The following is a 17,698-nucleotide window of genomic DNA, read 5'->3' on the forward strand; positions in this document are numbered from 1 at the left end:
GGGTTGTCTCATGCCACTTAGCATTATCTAAGATAGCTTATGTGATACCTGTACTGAACCACTGCTGCACACCATGACATGTTTTTATAATATAACGGCACCAATCATCTAGGGATTGGATAAACATGTTGTCGGTTCATTAATTGAAACCGGGCACATGAAAACATTTATACAAAGGTATAATGCTTTAGTGCTCTTTCCAAGGGCCGGTGCAGACTCGATGGGCCGAATAGCCTCCTGCAATGTAAACTCTATGGTTAAAGACACCAGGAGAGCTGTGGAACTGCTCAAAAGCAAAAGTGAAACTAAAATTGGATTGCTTGTTGCACACCATTCTAATAATGTCATGCTGAAATCCCTTAAAGCAGTATTTTTCAAACTTTTTTCCCCGGGACCCATTTTTACCAACTGGCCATCCTTCGCAACCCACCATTTTCTCTTTTAATGCGAGAGGTGAGCCTGCTTAGTCCTCATGATCTCACTCCAGTAAGGTTCACAGGAGGAGAGGTCTATGCGCATATCGGGTGCACGATTCAGCCAGTTCCTTTGTGCCGTCTTCATCTTTGTGTGGATGGAAAATTCAGCCTCGCCCATGTAGGTTTTTGTGAAGAGCAAAATCAACAAAATGCTTGTTTTACTCAGCCCTGGATAGACCTTGGAGAGACTACTCCAGAATTCTGACAGTCTCATTGACTTGTGCAGTGTTTTTAATGTGCTATGACACCTGACGCACAGGAGTTCAGTTTCTTCATTTGGAGTCAGCTGCAAGTTAACTTATTCTGGAGTCTCATATTCAAAGGGATTTTTCACCCACCTCTTCTCTCTCAAAATCTGAAACTTCTTCTCTGGAAAGTAGCGACCAAAATTATTGATCAGCACAGCCAGATACAACTGAATACAGCTTGCTAGTCCATTTACAGTTTCCGCATTTTCCAATCACCAAACTGTTCAATGCTTCAAAAATCTGTTGTGTGGGTTGGTAAAGTTTGGTAGCACAGCAAATCCTCAACAAATTCATTGTGCCAAACTAAACTAACAAGGTTGCATAATCTGAAACATCTGTACTTTCATCCAGTTGTAATGAGAACTCCTGCGCTAATTTTAAACGCGATATCAGCTGGACTTCTAAATTCTCAGCAATATCGCACATTCGGCGAGCCACTGTTATCACTAAGTGGGATGTATTTCATTTTTTCAACGAACCTCTCATCTATGACCGTACGAACTATGTCTAATTCTGCATGAGAATTAACCTCTCTGCTACAGTGTGGGGCATGCTACACGGTAAGCTACCATGTAAGAGGCTACTTGTACTTTGTTGTTCAGTGTAATATTTCTGCTGAGGACTTCGGCTGATGATTTAGTTTCTCGTTGCATCGAGGTTTGTCATTGAACTCGCCATGCTTCGTCTTCAAATGCCTTTGAAGTTTTGAGGGTTTTAAACTTTCATTTGCCAGTACTTCCTTGCATATAACATAGATGGGCCTTGCATCCTGATTTGCATTGGCACAATTAATAAATTCATACCTTAAAAAGTTATATTTATACTGTTGTGTGCCTGATTTCAGCTTCTCAATGGGCTGTTCACCAGAGGCCCTGCAGCTCACACCATCACTGCTTTGTCCTGCTGTGGATTCTCCTGAACCACTCTCTCCAGATTTAGTTGTAAGATCCTGGGCTGTTTGTGTCTATGAGCCTCTCTTTATTACAAAACGATCCATTTTAAATTTTACAGTCCCATAGCTTGATTGCTGTTGACAAAATGGAGGAATCTCAATCGAGCCCAGAGCATGTGATGTCAGCGTTCAGGGCATAAGACCTGTCTGCCGTCGCTTCAGACAGGAAGACTTCTGAGTCAGCGCACTGATGTAAAGATGAGGCAGTGTTTCTCTCTGGGCTCCGGGCATGCGCACTGAGGAGTGGGCATGTATGCACAGCTCGCACGCATTTTCAAAGCTGGTTGCGGGCGTCATTTTTGCAGCCGGCATTTTTAAAAGCTGGCTGTTGCACCTGAATTCTCACGATCAGGCACGCTGCAATGGATGGCCCCGCGACCCACCCGCAGGTCGTAACCCCCACTTTGCAAATGCCTGCCTTAAAGCATATTACAATAGGAACAAGGATAGCAGAAAGGTTTTCCATAATCTTAAATCTTTCCTAGATGTGGGAGGTTCTAGTGTATTTAGAGTGGCACCAATATTCATAGCAAGAGTGCAAGGATATTTCTTGTAATTCCACTTTCCCATTTTGGTATCTTGAGGAAGGTAGCAGTAGTGGAACGAAGATTTATTAAGCTATATATAATATTCTGCCCATGGCAGTAGTTATCTCCCAGCCTAGTCCTTGCTGGTAGAACTAACACACCAGCCCCTGCCTGGGCAGTCTTTTATGGGCAATCTATTACGAGCTCCAGTTGAGTGACCTTGTATTTCACAGGGAGGTCAACAATGGTTTTCCCAGTTTCAGTGAGAAATGTTCAAAATACACGAGGAACTCGTTTAAAATATAATTTTATGGGCGCAACGGGAATTCGCAGGATCAGGCGTGGTGAATTCTGCTAATAGACTTGAGATTAGAGAAAGTGATGCGGCCGGGAGAGCAGGTCTTCCCCAACCTCCACGCAAGAAGTCAAACCGAACTCATCTCGGCTTACAGACACGAGCACAGGTTACATACATTTTTAGACACTTTTTATCACTCCTTTGCTCCTCCCACTATTCTGGAGCTTAGCCTTTCCCTAACAAGTAATGTTTATTAAAGACCCTCAAGATCTCCATGGTGGCACTATTATCCTTCATATCTGAGGAGTTTCCGTGACCTATAGAATTTGTGATAAGTCATGCTTCAAAATATTTGCTCGCCGGAGACGACTCCATCCTATAGGGGGAGGAATTTATGGCTTCCAATTCCTTCTATCTGTTAACACCAATGCCAGCAGCTTGTATTCTTAAGAAAACAAAAAGTCAGCCAACTAGCTTCTTACTGTGAGCCTAAAAGCTGCCCTAGATCATTTAACTTTTAATACAAAGGATAATATAGTCACCACTCCTAATTCACAGAATATTTTATCATGCTTGGTGTATTAGATCATAATACGAATTATACTGAAGATTATACAAGGTGTCCTTAATACAAGTATGTATCCATGATTGTGATTTCTAAAGGTTACACAGAATGAATTTGTATCATAAATGTATGGCATTGACCCAGTTTATAATGTGACCTTCTACACCACTCCCTACATATGCTTTAATTAATTCATAATGCCAAATAATAACAGTAGCTAAAACTTGTGTTGTTACAAGTTAACCATATACTGTTACAAGGTCCAAAACAGTCAGAAGTAATTACTGCTTTGTAACACTTAGTACCCAATTCTTCCACTTAAGGGGTAATTTAGCGTGGCCATTTCACATACCCTGCATATCTTTGAGTTGTGGGGGTGAGACCCACGCAGACACTGGAAGAATTTGCAAACTCCACACGACAGGGACCTGGGGCCGGGATCAAACCCAGGTTCTTGGCGATGTGAGGCAGTAGTGTTAGCCACTGCGCCACCGTGCTACCCATGTAACACTTGGAACATAGATCATTGTGTTAGCATCTGTGATTCTACTTCAGGACTCTTGATATCACAGTTCTCTACTAATTGCTGTTTCTGCTGATAGCAAAAGTGGAACATTCCAGTTGCCTTGACAGATTAAAACTCCTGTGATAATTGTCTGTCCTTTGTTAACCTGGTCTCGGGCTTCACGAAACAGCATTTTGGTTTACTGAAAGCCTAATTCAGCTAGGCCATTCGTAGAACACTTGTCCTGAGTTTTGTTATCTCGAGCAGAGGCCCTGATGAGTTACATCCACTGGCCTACCGGACAAATGTTACTGAGGCAAAAGTTAATGAAGGTTCTGTCAGAAAGCCACAAATTATTGCTGAAGGCAGATGGAACAACAGCTGTTAATGAGCAGAAACAAATGTTAAATGGCCATGAGCTACTCTTTGGAGTGAGCATAGCAGATAAGAAGGGCCAGCCTCCTTGTCTGGTTTGCATGTTTTGTCCAAAGTTAAGTTCAACTGAATTAACCAGTCTCTTCAGTTCTGACCAACACAAAATGGAGGAACATTCCAATTGGAGGAAACCCAGATTCCGAATCCTTCACTCTCCTCCCCTGCCGACTATATTGGCCGCATAGGAGCGATCGAATTGGAGAAACCTCATCAAAGCTTGGCAGTGGAATTGAGGAAATCGGTCAATGAGGCTCTGGCTCATATGTCTTCAAAATCTGAAAATGAGTAAAATCATTGAAGCATGTGGTGCCACAATGAAACGCATGGAAACAGCCCTCTCCAATAATAGTAATCAGATCACCATCGTTCAAAACCAGCCTGACATCAGTGATCGAGATTAACGAAGGTTTTAGGGCTAAGACGAGCAATTTAGGAAACTGGTCACAAAGGCAAAATGTTCGCATCTTGGGTTTGCTGGAGGGGATAGAGGACACCACCCCTACTGATTATGTCACTAATATGATATTTAAAATGGCGGGTGAAGGTGTGTTCACGTCGCTTCCTCCCCAATCATCCTGCCGGAGTTAGACTGGGCTCATCACTCCTTGCAGCCAAGGCCTTGAGCTGAGGAACCACCACTTGCGATCATCGTTAGATTCCACAATTTAAAAAAAAAAAGGAGCAGGTCCTTAATTGGACCAGGAGGTCCACTCTGTCCAATTATACCAAGATCTAAGTGCAGACCTGGTGAAGAAAAGAGCTGCCTTTAACTGAGGAAAATCTGTTTTGAATATCAAAAAGGATTCCGATTTGGTATGATCTACCCAGCCTGTTTTCGTGTCTCTTTTGGGAAGAAGGATCGTTTTTTCGATTCTCCTAAAGAAGTAACTCCTTTTTCCACATTGCTGGAGGAGGTGCTGACGACAGGGGGACTGGAGAAGGGGGTAGTGTCAGCGGTTTACGGAGCTATTTTGGCAGACGAGAAGGCACCACTTGAAGGGATCAAAGCCAAGTGGGGGGAAGAGTTGGAAGAGGATATGGAGGGGGGGTTCTGGTGTGAGGTGCTCCGGAGAGTGAATGCCTCCACCTCGTGCGCGAGGTTGGGGCTGATACAGCTGAAGGTGGTATACAGAGCACACCTCATGAGGATGAGCCGATTCTTTGAAGGAGTAGAAGATGTGTGTAAGCATTGCCCGGGGGGGGGGGGGGGGGGCTAATCATGTTCATATGTTTTGGTCCTGTCCAGAGGATTACTGGAAGGAGGTTTTTAGGATAATGTCCAAGGTGGTGCACGTGAAACTGGACCCGGGTCCCCGGGAGGCCATATTCAGGGTGTCAGACTAGCCAGGGTTGGAAACGAGTGCGGAGGTAGATATCGTAGCCGTTGCCTCGTTGATTGCCCAGAGGCAGATCCTGTTTGGGTGGAGAGCAGCCTCTCCACCCTGTGCCCTCGCGTGGCAGGGGGACCTGTTGGAATTCTTGACTCTTGAGAAGGTTAAGATTGAACTGAGGGGAAGAATGGAGGGGTTCTACAATTCATGGGCAATATTCATTATGCACTTTCAAGAACTGGATAACATCGAACATTAGTTGGGGGGGATGGGTGGGAGGGGGGGTTGTGTGTATTAAGGGTGACTATGGGTGACTCCTGATTCCTTTTTGTCATTTGTTTATGTAAGCATGCGGGCTAATGTTTGGTGGGAGGATGAGATCGTTGTTATTGATATGGGGATTGACATATTTGTTGCTGATTATTGTTTATTGTTGGTGGGTGTAAATTTGGGAGAAAATGTGAAAAAGGAGGAGAATAAAAATATTTTTTTTTAAAAAAGAAGCAACTCCTTTTATCCAAAGACTTGACTAGAACTCTTTGATTCTTCCTGTTGGAAGTATTGTGTATAATGTTCAGGAGTTTTCATATTGCTTGTTTGGACTAAAACTTGGGTTTATAGTTGTTGTTGGGTTTTGCATGTGTTTTTGCGTGTTATCATTGCATTGCAAAATATGGGGCGAGATTCTCCGCGAATGCAGAGAATCGTAAAGGCTGCCGTGGGACAGGCCGTGACGCACGGCAGCCTTCACGCCCACTTCCGGGGCCGATTCTCCTGCCTGGGCGGGGCTAGGAGCATGGTCACGGTGGCGCAGCCTTGACGACGGTCGTCGAGGCCGCACGTCAAGAGTCACGCCGGCTGACGCGGCCGATGACGTCAGCCACGCATGCGCAGGTTGGACTACGCCAACCCGCGCATGCGCAGTTGCCGTCTTTTCCCTCAGCCGCCCCGCAAGACGTAGCGGCTTGATCTTGCACGGCCGTGGTACTGCATCTTGCCCCCTTGGCACGGCCGTGGTACTGTATCTGGTGCCCGTTTCACAACGGCAGCGAGCAGGTGTGTTTGCTGCCGTGTTGAAACGGGTGCTCGGTTCGGCCCATCGGCCTCGGCGTTGTTTGGGGGGGGGGATAACGTAAGGCGTGAAAAATGTCGGGAGGCCCTCCCGCTATTCTCCCACCCGGCGTGGTGGGGGGGGGGGGGGGGGGGGGGGGGGGGGCGGAGAATCGCGCCCATGTTGTTTTTCATGTATATGGTTGAATGGAGAGCCTACCAGCTAATGAGAATATCTGACGAGAGTAACAAAGAACAATATAACACAAGAACAGGCCCTTTGGCCCTTCAAACTTGTACCGTTCATGATTCAGGGTTTGCCAGAAACCCTCAGCACTTCCTTGTGCTGTATCCCTCTATACCCATCCTGTGCATGTGTTTGTCAAGATGCCTTTTGAACGCGGTTAATGTATTTCCCCGGCAACGAGTTCCACGCACTCACCGCCCTCTGTTTTTTAAAAAAAAATGCCTCACATTTCCTCTAAACTTTGTCCCACGGACCTTAAACCTATGCCCCTTGGTGAATGACCCTTCTACCCTGGGAAAGAGTGCCTGCCCATCCACTCTATCCATGCCCCTCATAATCTTGTGGACCTCTATCAGGTCACCCCTCAACCTCTGTCTTCCTGATGAAAACAGTCCGAATCTATTAAGCTTCTCCACATAGCTAACACCCTCCAGACCAGGCAACGTCCTGGTAAACCTCCTCTGCACCCTCTCCAAAGCCTCCACATCCTTCTGGTAGTGTGGCGACCAAAATTGTGTGCAATATTCCAAATGCGTCCGCACCAAGGTTCTATACAACTGTAGCATGACTTGCCAGTTTTTATACTTGATGCCCCATCCAAGGAAGGCAAGCATTCCGTATGCTTTCTTGACTACCGTGTCCGCTTGTGTTGCCACCTTCAAAGATCTGTGGACCTGCACTCCCAGATCTGACTTTCTATGTTCCTGAGTGTTTTGCCATTTACAGTATATTTCCCCTCTATGTTAGACCTACCAAAATGCATTACCTTGCATTTGCCTGGATTAAATTCCATTTGCCATTTCTCTGTCCAAGTCTCCAACCTATAAATGTCTCGCTGTATCTTCTGACCATATTCAACACTCTGCCACTCCACCAATCTTGGTGTCATCCACAAACTTACTAATCCGACCGGCTACATTTTCCTCCGAATCGTTTATGTATAGTACAAACAACAGAGGCCCAAGCACAGATCCCTGTGGAATACCACTAGTCACAACCTTCCATTCAGGAAAAAAACCCTTCTACTGCTATCCTTTGCCTTCTGTGACTGAGCCAGTTCTGTATCAAGGATTCTGACCCCCTCCTAATTTCCCCCTCCCTACTTTCTTTATACTCCTCAAGGGTTTTGACTGCCCCCACCCTTCTAGGCCGTAAAAAGTCTCTTTTTTCTTTTTGACGAGGTTCACAATATCTCATTAGCCAAGGCTCCCTGAACTTCCCATACTTATCCTTCGTTCTCTCAGGAACATGACTTTCCTGAATCCTAATCAACTGTCGCTTGAAAGACTCCCACATGTCCGATGTTGATTTACTATCCAACAGTCGCACCCAATCCAAATTCTTCAATTTCTGTCTAATGTTATCGTAATTTGCCTTTCCCCACTTTAGCACCTCAACACGAGGGTTACCCTCATCCCTGTCCAAAAGCACCCTAAAACTTGTGAAGTTGTAGTCACTACTCCCAAAATGTTCCCCTACTGAAATCTCAATCAGCTGTCCAGGCTCATTCCCCAATACCAGATCCAGTACTGTCCCTTCCCAAGTTGGACCATCCACATATTGCATCAATAACACTTCCTGGATACACCTTACAAACTCTGCCCCATCCAAACCCCTAGCATTAAGTGAATCCCAGTCACTATAGGGGAAATTAAAATCCCCTACCGCAACAACTGTTACTTTTGCACCTATCCAAAATCTCTCTACCTATCTGCTCCTCTATCTCTCGCTAGCAATTGGTGGGCCTGTAATAAACGGCAACATTGTGATTGCCCCCTTCCTGTTCCTGAGCTCTACTTGGATTCCCTCATTGTATGAGCCCTCCCAAGTTGTCCTCCTGCAGTCCAGCTCTAATATTCTCCTTTACCAGTAATGCTATTTTCTCCTATACACACATACACACACACACACACACACACACACACACACACACACACACACACACACACACACACCCCCCCCCCCCCCCCGCCGCTCCTCACAAACAGTTTGTGAATAGAAGCTTAGAATGTAATTTTAGTTGGGTCTTGCTATGTAGGGGTTTGGGGATAAGGGAGTGTTGGTTGATACTACTAAGAGGTGTTGTTGGGACATTGGGGGGGGGGGATGTTTTAATGTTGATCACTTGACGGTGTCTAAAAATCTTTGGTCATTTGAATTGGTTGGGCTGTGATCTTGGGGCAGGGTTTCCTCACATCTTTTCAAGATCCTTTGCTTGATATTCCTCACTGGAAATGGCTGACTCCGGTGTAGGGAGTAATGGGGACCTCCGCTTCGCAACCTGAAATGTTAGGGGTCAAATGGCTCAGTGCCGAGGGCTAGGATTCTTGGCCATCTGGGAATCTAAACTCTATTGTATTTCTACAGGAGACCCATCTGCATATAAAGCACCGGACAAGGCTTTGCCAAAATTAGGTGGGGCAGGTCTTTCACTCTGGTATTAACGGTAGGGTTAAAGGCATGGCAATTCTAATTCATAAGAGTACAATTCTCCTCCTCTCTGGTTATGGAGGACCCTAATGGTCACTACATTATTGTCTGTGGTTCACGGCTAAACACCTGATAATTCTAGTGAACACTAATTCTCCCAACTGGTATGGGCTGAACTTTATAAACTCTCTCGTAAACTCCCTCCCGGACTTAGATTCACACCGGACGAGTCTAGGAGGTGACCTGAACTGTGTCTTGGACTCTAAATTGGACCATTCCATGCCAAAATCTCTGACCCCCATCTAGGTTATCCAGGGCACTGACCTCTTTTGTAGAATGGATTGGTGGGGTAGATCCATGGCGTTTTTCTGCATCCAAATGAAAAAATAAATTTAGTTTTTTGCACATGTCCACTGTGCTCATTCCCTAATAGATTTTTGTTTACTATTGGTAAGTCACTCCTCCCATCAGAGGTGGCAGCCAAATATTTGGCAATTTTCATCTCTGATCATCCCCCTCATTTTGTTGATTTTCATTTTGATTTTGGCCCTTCCCAAAGCCCACCTTCGAGATTGGACTGGATGTCTGGTGTTAAATTTTGTGGGTGTTTGTCTGCTGCCATATCGGACTTTATTAAGCTCAACAAATCAGAGACAATATCTCCTTTAACACTGAGACCCTAAAGGTTGTCATAAGAGCCGTAATTATCTTGTATTAAGCTCACACCATGAAAATTGAGAGATTGGAATGACAGAAGCTGGTGGACTCCATTTTGGACGTTGACCACCAATATTCACTTGGCCCAATGCAGGAGCTACCGACCCACTGGGAAAACAAATTACAGCTCCAATTTGAACCGATATCTACAGATACGGCAGTGTGCCAGTTACGGCATTCCAGGGCACCTACGAAGGCTGGTCACCACTTTGCTCATCAACTCGAGCAGCAAACTGCCTTTCAAAGGATCCCTACAGTTCAGAGCAAGGAAGCTGACCTGGTTTCCGCTCCTCCAGGTTAATGCGGTTTTCAGTTCGTATTGTCATGAGCTATAAAGGTCCAAGCTTCCTCCAAACACATCAGGTATGATGCGTTTTTTAGGTCGTCTAGACATACCAACCATCAAGAAAAGCAGGAGATGGAAATTGGGTTCCACGCTCTCCCATGCCCAGAAGAAATATTGAAATGCATTGGGTGGCTGCAATCTGGCAAAGCCCCTGGTCCTGACTGCTTCCCAGCTATATTTTATAAAAGGTTCTTTGAGAAGTTCATACCTTATTAATGGACATGTTTAACGACTTGCTGTCCAGAGGGTCAATATCCCCGACCCTCATTCAAGCCTCAAACCTTTTTTGCTTCTTAAGGGGGACAAACACCTAGTAGAATATGTATCATATCAACTCTTCACTTTTGAACACATTATTAAACTGTTGGCTAAGGTCCTGGAGTCCCAGCTGGAGCCTTGTCTCCCTGTTAGACTACCTGGGGATCAGACAGACTTTGTGAAGGGCAGCAGTTGTCAGCCAACACTTAACGTCTCCCCATCCACTGTTCTGGGGCCTGAAGACATATAGTGTCTTTGGGTGCAAATAAAGTATTTGATAGGGTGGAATGGAACTATCTTTTTGCGATTTGGGGAGATTTGGATTGGGCCTTAAATTTGCCTCCTGGATTCATCTTGTACAATGCCCCGAAGGCCAATGTTCATACAAATATAGTATATTCAGAATACTTTTCCTTAGACAAGGGCACTAGATCGGGCTGCTCTCCCTCCTCGCTGCTTGTGCATTTCAGAGATTTGTTTTTAGAAGGGCGATTTGCCAGCTTTGATAAGCCCTGACAAAATTTTGGTTGTCCAGTTCTAACATTTTTTTGTTGTTTTCAAATTCTGGGTGTTTCACTTACATTTTTTCGTCTCTCCTGATCGTACACCCGCTTCCTTGTTGGGGAGGGCCTTGTCCATGGCTCAACCGGACAGGGGATCTATTTCAGATTTATATGGCCTTATTCATTCTTCGGATCCATTTCTGATAGAGGAAGTAAAGGAAAAATTAGAGGGGGAACTGGGTCCTTACTGATGAGGCTTGAAGGAAAGCCCTTTACAGGGTGTAGTCAACTTCATCTTGCACCAGACTGAGTTTGATTCAATTTAAAGTATTACATAGAATACATTGGACCAAGACGAGGATGAGTTGGTTCTTGCAGGATGTGAAGTGCAAGTGTGATCTGCTCGCTTGCACCCGCTAACCAGACTCATTCTTTCGTCTTGTCCCAAACTTTCTAGCTACTGGGTTTCCTTTTTTAAAATAAATTTAGACTATCCAATTATTCTTTTCCAATTAAGGGGCAATCTAGCATGGCCAATCCACCTAACATCTTTGGGTTGTGGGGGTGAAATCACTATCCCCTGTTACTTATCAGAACACCTCAGTGCAATGACCCAGGACTCTATCGCCAACGCAAACAAGAGAAGGGGGGGAACGACATTCCCCTAAGCAACTGAAAATATCCCAAATTCGTCTAATTCACACGCACATTCTCCTTCGGCTCCTTGTATAACAACTAACCCACACCATAAACCTGGGCCTAACCTCAACCCGCTCCAGCACTGCAAGCAAGTAACTCCACTCTTCTCGATCAATCACCTCTGCACCCAGCGCCACCACTACCCTCCTTCAGATGGGGAGAGCATCACGTTTAACAAACGCTGCACACGAGGACAACTGTCTACCCTTTAAAAATTCTGTCTCATCCACCTGGATCATCTACGGAAGGCACTCTTCCAACCTAAGCGCCAATGCCTTGCCAAGAATTTTGGTATCCACATTTCACAGAGATTTAGGCCGATTCCACCCATTCGCAACCGGGTTCTTATCCTTTTTTAGGAAGAGTGAAATCAATGCCTGTCCAATCGTCTCCAGGAGCATTCTCTTAGCCACCGCATCCTCAAACATCTCCAGCAACGTGCCAACCTATCCAGAAATATTGTATAGAATTCCACTGGGAACCCATCCGACCCCGGTGCTTTACCTGTTTGAATCTTCCCTATCAGCATCCGAACCTCCTCAAACTCCACTTGCTCTTCCAGCACTGCCCTTCTCTTCCCTGCCCCCCCTCCCCAACTTTTCGAAACCACTTCTCTCTGCATACTTCCCCTCTTTCCCACCCACAGGCCGATCAAAACCTGTCCATACCGGCTCGCCCAGCCCTGGTCCCTCCCCCCATCTCGCTCTTGTTCACTGGCCAACTTAGGTTTGCTAGCAAGGTGGCCCCCACCAGAGCCCCATGAACTCCCTCACATGCTTTGTGCAAAAGACAACAGAAAAACTCCTACACACCTAGCCCTTCTCAACAACCCCACATGAAAAACCCCAAATAAAGGGGGGGGGGGGAATCCTCAGTGTCCCCAAACCATTCCCTCCCAACCAAAACACATAAAGTCCAAACTCAATTCAGTCCTAATCCTTCAGTCCTTACGAATGCCTCTGCCTCTTCCGCCATCTCAAAATAATAGTCCTTGGAGTTATGCGTAACTCTCAAATTCATCGGGTAGACCACCCCAAACCACACATTGCTCTTGTAAAGCATTGCCGTTGTCCTGTAAAGGCTGTCCCCATCTTGCCAGCTCCACCATGACGTCTCCTGTTCTCCAGGTTCTCCACTGTGGCTCTCAGCCCTTTATTGGTCTTCTCCACTTACCGAGCTCCCTTGTCATCGAGGCAAGCTGATCGCTGTGCCACCTCCACCCCTCCACTGCCATCAATGCCTTTCCAAGAGCCTCCTTTATCGGGGCCCCATATCGTCCACAAACTATTTGAGCGTTCCCATCATCTCCTTACCATGCCGCAAGCTGCTGCTCGAACTCCACCATTACCTCCGCTAGTAATGGGCGAAGCCCTACCCAGCGAGCTCCCCCCACCCCCGCCAACTTTCTTCCCACAGCACTCCGAACCTGAGCTCTCAGGCGGACTATCACTCGTTCCTTTTTGTCCCGTGTTCTTCTGTTGGGCTTTTGACATTCTTTAATTACCGCAACCTTACTGGAAAATGTTCATACGAAATTTCCCCCAAAAAGGGCCAAAAAACGGAAGCTCCAGTGTGAGCCACCAAACATGTAACCTCTACCTACATGCTGCCACCGTAAGCCTGCACAAGAATGACTTTGGCAGTCTTCCCCAAAATATTGTTAGCCTGGAAGAGGTGCCTCATGCATTCCGCATACTGGCTCCAGTCTTCTAGGCCTGGGTCAAAGGCTTCAAGCTTACCAAACTTTTTTTGTCCACAGGTTCCAGGATAGTAATATACCAGGCAGTTAGGTGGTTCCACAAGTGAGTCCGGAGTTTTATTTTGGCCTTGTAGCCAGTTTAGTAACTTGAGGAAGTCGGCAGCAGTGGAACGATGATTTAATAGACAATATACAATATTCTGCCCATGGCAGTAACTCTCCCAGTCCAGTTCTTGCTGGGAGAATTAAACACCAGGCACTGCCTGGGCCAGCTTTTATGTGCAATCTATTACAAGTTCCAGCTTGGTGGCCTCCCTCCCCCACCTGGGAAATTTGTATTCCACTGGTCCCATTGAGAGGTCAACAATGGTTTCTCCGTGGCCTACATGAAGGTCATAACACCCATAAACACTCAAATTACTTGATTTTCTTTCTTATCTGGGTGGTTTATTATTTGTACCTGGAAGGAACAAATACAGCTTTAAAGATTGTGCCTGAGTAATGGGAATTAACTTTCTGTACCTTGGGGAGCTTGGAGTTGGGGTTTGGTGTTGCTCTTCATTCGGGTTTTAGCTTTGATAATTATATCTGGGATCAGTTTGTTGGATACAATCCATGTAGACTAAGTATTTTACTCCAACGGTTGTTTTCTTTCTTCAGTTATTACAAACAGTTGATGCAAACGATAAATTCTGATTATTAACAGTTTTTTAAAAAAAAGACAAATTTGTGATGGTGAGCTAATGTGTAAAATTGTACAATAGTTATATTCAACACTTAATTGAATAAACTTGATTTAATTTTACAAATTAAATTGACAGGACAGTTGGGCTTCAAGGAAAGCCCTTTGATGAAATAATAAATTAAATTATTGTACAGTTTTGAATTGCACTTGAAATTTTACACTCCCTTTTTCTCAAAAGACAACTATTCAACCCATCACTCCTGTGTCTGTGCCGGCTCTTTGGCTAAAGCTCAGTAATCTGATTTACTGAACCTTCCCCTTTTTCTCTAACTTTATTTCTTTGTCCAATTGACTTGATATCTGTATTACTAAGATCTACACCCAATATAGGCTTATTTATGGGCAAGCTTTTAAAGGATTTACAGTACAGCAGGCAGAAGCATGATCTCTGCCTGCTGTCAAGAGTGGTCTTTTTTTGTTTGATTTTCTTTTTACCATAGATAGTGTCATGGGTGTCTATGTAGTTGAAATTGAGATTAGCATGGTACTGTGTGCCTGCTCTGTGGTACTGAATGATTAATGCTCAGTGCCACTGACTAGTTCTCTGCATTTTAAAATAGTCTTGACAAACATAGTACAAACCCAAGCACATGTATAGGATTCTTAACTGTTGATGTGTTTTCTGTTTTCTAGTTGCTCTTGCATACGGTATTTACAAACAGGACTTGCCAGACCCAGAAGAGAAACCAAGGAATGTGGTCTTTGTAGATATGGGACATTCAGCCTATCAGACCTCTATTTGTGCATTTAACAAGGGAAAGCTTAAGGTTAGTAGTTTAAAAACTTTATTGAACATTTTTTGATAGATTAAAAACCAATCCTTTTTTGTTAAAAATGAAAAAAACTTCTGCATACCTCTTTCCACAACTACCAGAAGTCTCAAAGCCAATGAAATACTTGACATTTAGTCTTTGTGATGTGGGAAACACACCAAACTCCCACAAACAGCAATGTGATTGCCATTTTTGTTTACTGATATGTCACTGGCCAGGCCACCAGGTAGAATTCCCCAACCTTTTATTTCTATTCATGCAATGGGGCCTTACACTTACCCAAGCAGACAGATGGGTCTTGGTTTAATGTTTAATCCTGAAGATGGAACCTTTGACAGTGAAACACTCCTGCAGCACTGCACTGAACTAGCTCCTTGAAAATTGATACATTTGTTTGCTCTTGCATAACTTCCAGAAGGTTTTAAAATTATTTCAGTATTACTGGAGATGGGGTTTTTGGGAAGACAGCTCATTTTACTTGTAGATAGATCTCAAAGCAGTTTCATGTTTGGATAAGCTATAGACCAAATTAATTGATCAACAGTATTCTTGATCAGCTGCAGTACTGTGGTTATCTGCAGAATAAGTTTCCCCAATGTGTTCAATACACCATTTGAATCCTGGTGCTAATGCTATTTTCATGAAAGCTGTAAGCTGTTATCAGATTAAAACAACAGAGCTGTTTCTCTTTTGAACCATTTGCATTGGACCTTTTACGTATAATAGTGTACGAATCTGTCAAAATTCTAAATTTTGAATATTATATATTCAATATTATATAATATTGTATAACTTGTATTGCCCTATTATGTATTCTCATGTATTTTCTTGAATTTTGTTTAATTTCCTTTTCTTCCATGTACTGAATGATCTGTTGAGCTGCTTGCAGAAAAATACTTTTCACTGTACCTCGGTACAAGTGACAATAAACAAATCCAACCCAATCCATGTACCGCTGTTAGTGCAAAGCCAAGCATTACTGCATATAGAACATTATCTTTGTGGTGATCAGATATTTTTCTCTCAAATCCTAGGTTCTGGGAACTGCATTTGATCCCTACTTGGGTGGGAGGAATTTTGATGAGATCTTGGTAGATCACTTCTGTGAAGAATTCAAGACTAAATATAAACTAAATGTAAAGTCTAATGGTAGAGCTTTGCTCCGTCTGCACCAGGAGTGTGAGAAATTGAAGAAGCTAATGAGTGCTAATGCATCTGATCTTCCAATGAACATAGAGTGCTTCATGAATGATATTGATGTTTCTGGTAGAATGAACAGGTAAATGTATTTTGTGTCCTTTTCATTCCAAATTTATTTTGTTGTATTCAGCTTTGCTGAAATGAAGAAGGGAGGGACAAACTGGAAGGCAATTTATAACTTTAATCTTTTGAGGAATTTTGATCTGCTGTCAAATGTCAACTTATTTTTTTTTTTTAAATTTTATTCAAATTTTCACTACCGTTCTGCCAGGAAATCTAGGAATGGTTGCCACCTTTTGAAGAACCCCTGCACTGACCCCCTGAGGGCAAATTTCACCCTCTCCAATTTAATAAACCCTGCCATATCGTTGATCCAGGCCTCCACGCTTGGGGGTCTCGCATCCTTCCACTGAAGAAGAATCCTCCGCCGGGCTACTAGGGACGCAAAGGCCAGAATGCCGGCCTCTTTCGCCTCCTGCACTCCCGGCTCCTCTGCAACTCCAAATATTGCGAGCCCCCAGCCCGGTTTGACCCTGGATCCTACCACCCTCGACACCGTCCTTTCTACACCCTTCCAAAATCCCCCAGCGCTGGGCATGCCCAGAACATATGGGCATGGTTTGCTGGGCTCCCTGAGCACCTAATACACCTGTCCTCGTTCCCAAAAAACCGGCTCATCCGTGTCCCGGTCATGTGAGCCCTATGCAGCACCTTAAACTGTATGAGGCTAAGCCTCACACAAGAAGAGGAGGGGTTCACCCTTCCTAGGGTGTCCGCCCACGTCCCCCCCCCCCAATCTCCTCACCCAGCTCCTCCTCCCAGTTACCCTTCAGCTCCTCCACCGAGGCCTCGTCTACCTCCTGCATCACTTGGTACGTTGCCGAGATTCTCCCCTCTCCAACCCACACCCCCGAGAACACCCTGTCCTGGACCCCACGCGGCGGCAACTGAGGGAACTCCGCCACCTGCTGCCTGACAAACGCCCTTACCTGCATGTACCTAAAGGTGTTCCCCGGGGGGAGCCCGAACTTCCCTTCCAGCTCACCCAGGCTCGCAAACTTCCCATCTACAAACAGGACCCCAACCTCCTAGCACCTGCCCTGTGCCAACTCAGGAACCCGCCGTCAATTCTCTCCGGGACAAACCGGTGGTTCCCCCGTATCGGGGACCCCATCGAGGCCCCCACCTCCCCCCTGTGCCGTCTCCATTGCCCCAAAATTTTGAGGGTAGCCGCCACCGCCGGGCTCGTGGTATACCTCGTTGGAGGCAGCGGCGCCGTTACCAGCGCCTCCAGGCTCGTGCCCACACAAGACACCATCTCCATCCTCTTCCATGCTGCCCCATCCCCGTCCATCACCCACTTACGCACCATCACTGCGTTGGCAGCGCAGTAATACCCACAGAGGTTGGGCAGCGCGAGCCCCCCCCATCTCTGCCCCGCTCCAAGAACACCCTTCTCACCCTCGGGGTCCGTGCACCCACACAAACCCCGTAATGCTCCTGTTAACCCGCCTGAAAAAGGCCTTCAGGATAAGGATGGGGAGGCACTGGAACAGGAACAGAAATTTCGGGAGCACCGTCATCTTGACTGATTGCACCCTACCCGTCAGAGATAGCGGCAGCATGTCCCACCTCTTAAACTCCTCCTCCATTTGCACCACCAGCCTCGTGAGGTTAAGCTTATGCAAGGCCCC

At 45.4% G+C, this 17,698-nt stretch overlaps 1 protein-coding gene across 3 annotated transcripts in view; it reads left to right on the forward strand.

The window, feature by feature from the left end:
- Positions 1-17,698, forward strand: part of hspa4l (heat shock protein 4 like) — a 106,049-nt gene that overhangs the window by 26,265 nt on the left and 62,086 nt on the right. For all 3 annotated transcript variants that reach the window (XM_038792408.1, XM_038792409.1, XM_038792410.1), the window contains 2 exons: positions 14,665-14,798; positions 15,839-16,083. In XM_038792408.1, the coding sequence (XP_038648336.1) occupies positions 14,665-14,798; positions 15,839-16,083 (379 nt within the window). The remainder of the gene's footprint in view (positions 1-14,664; positions 14,799-15,838; positions 16,084-17,698) is intronic.

The sequence above is a fragment of the Scyliorhinus canicula genome, chromosome 3 (genome assembly GCF_902713615.1).
Source record: "Scyliorhinus canicula chromosome 3, sScyCan1.1, whole genome shotgun sequence".
Lineage (NCBI taxonomy): Eukaryota > Metazoa > Chordata > Chondrichthyes > Carcharhiniformes > Scyliorhinidae > Scyliorhinus > Scyliorhinus canicula.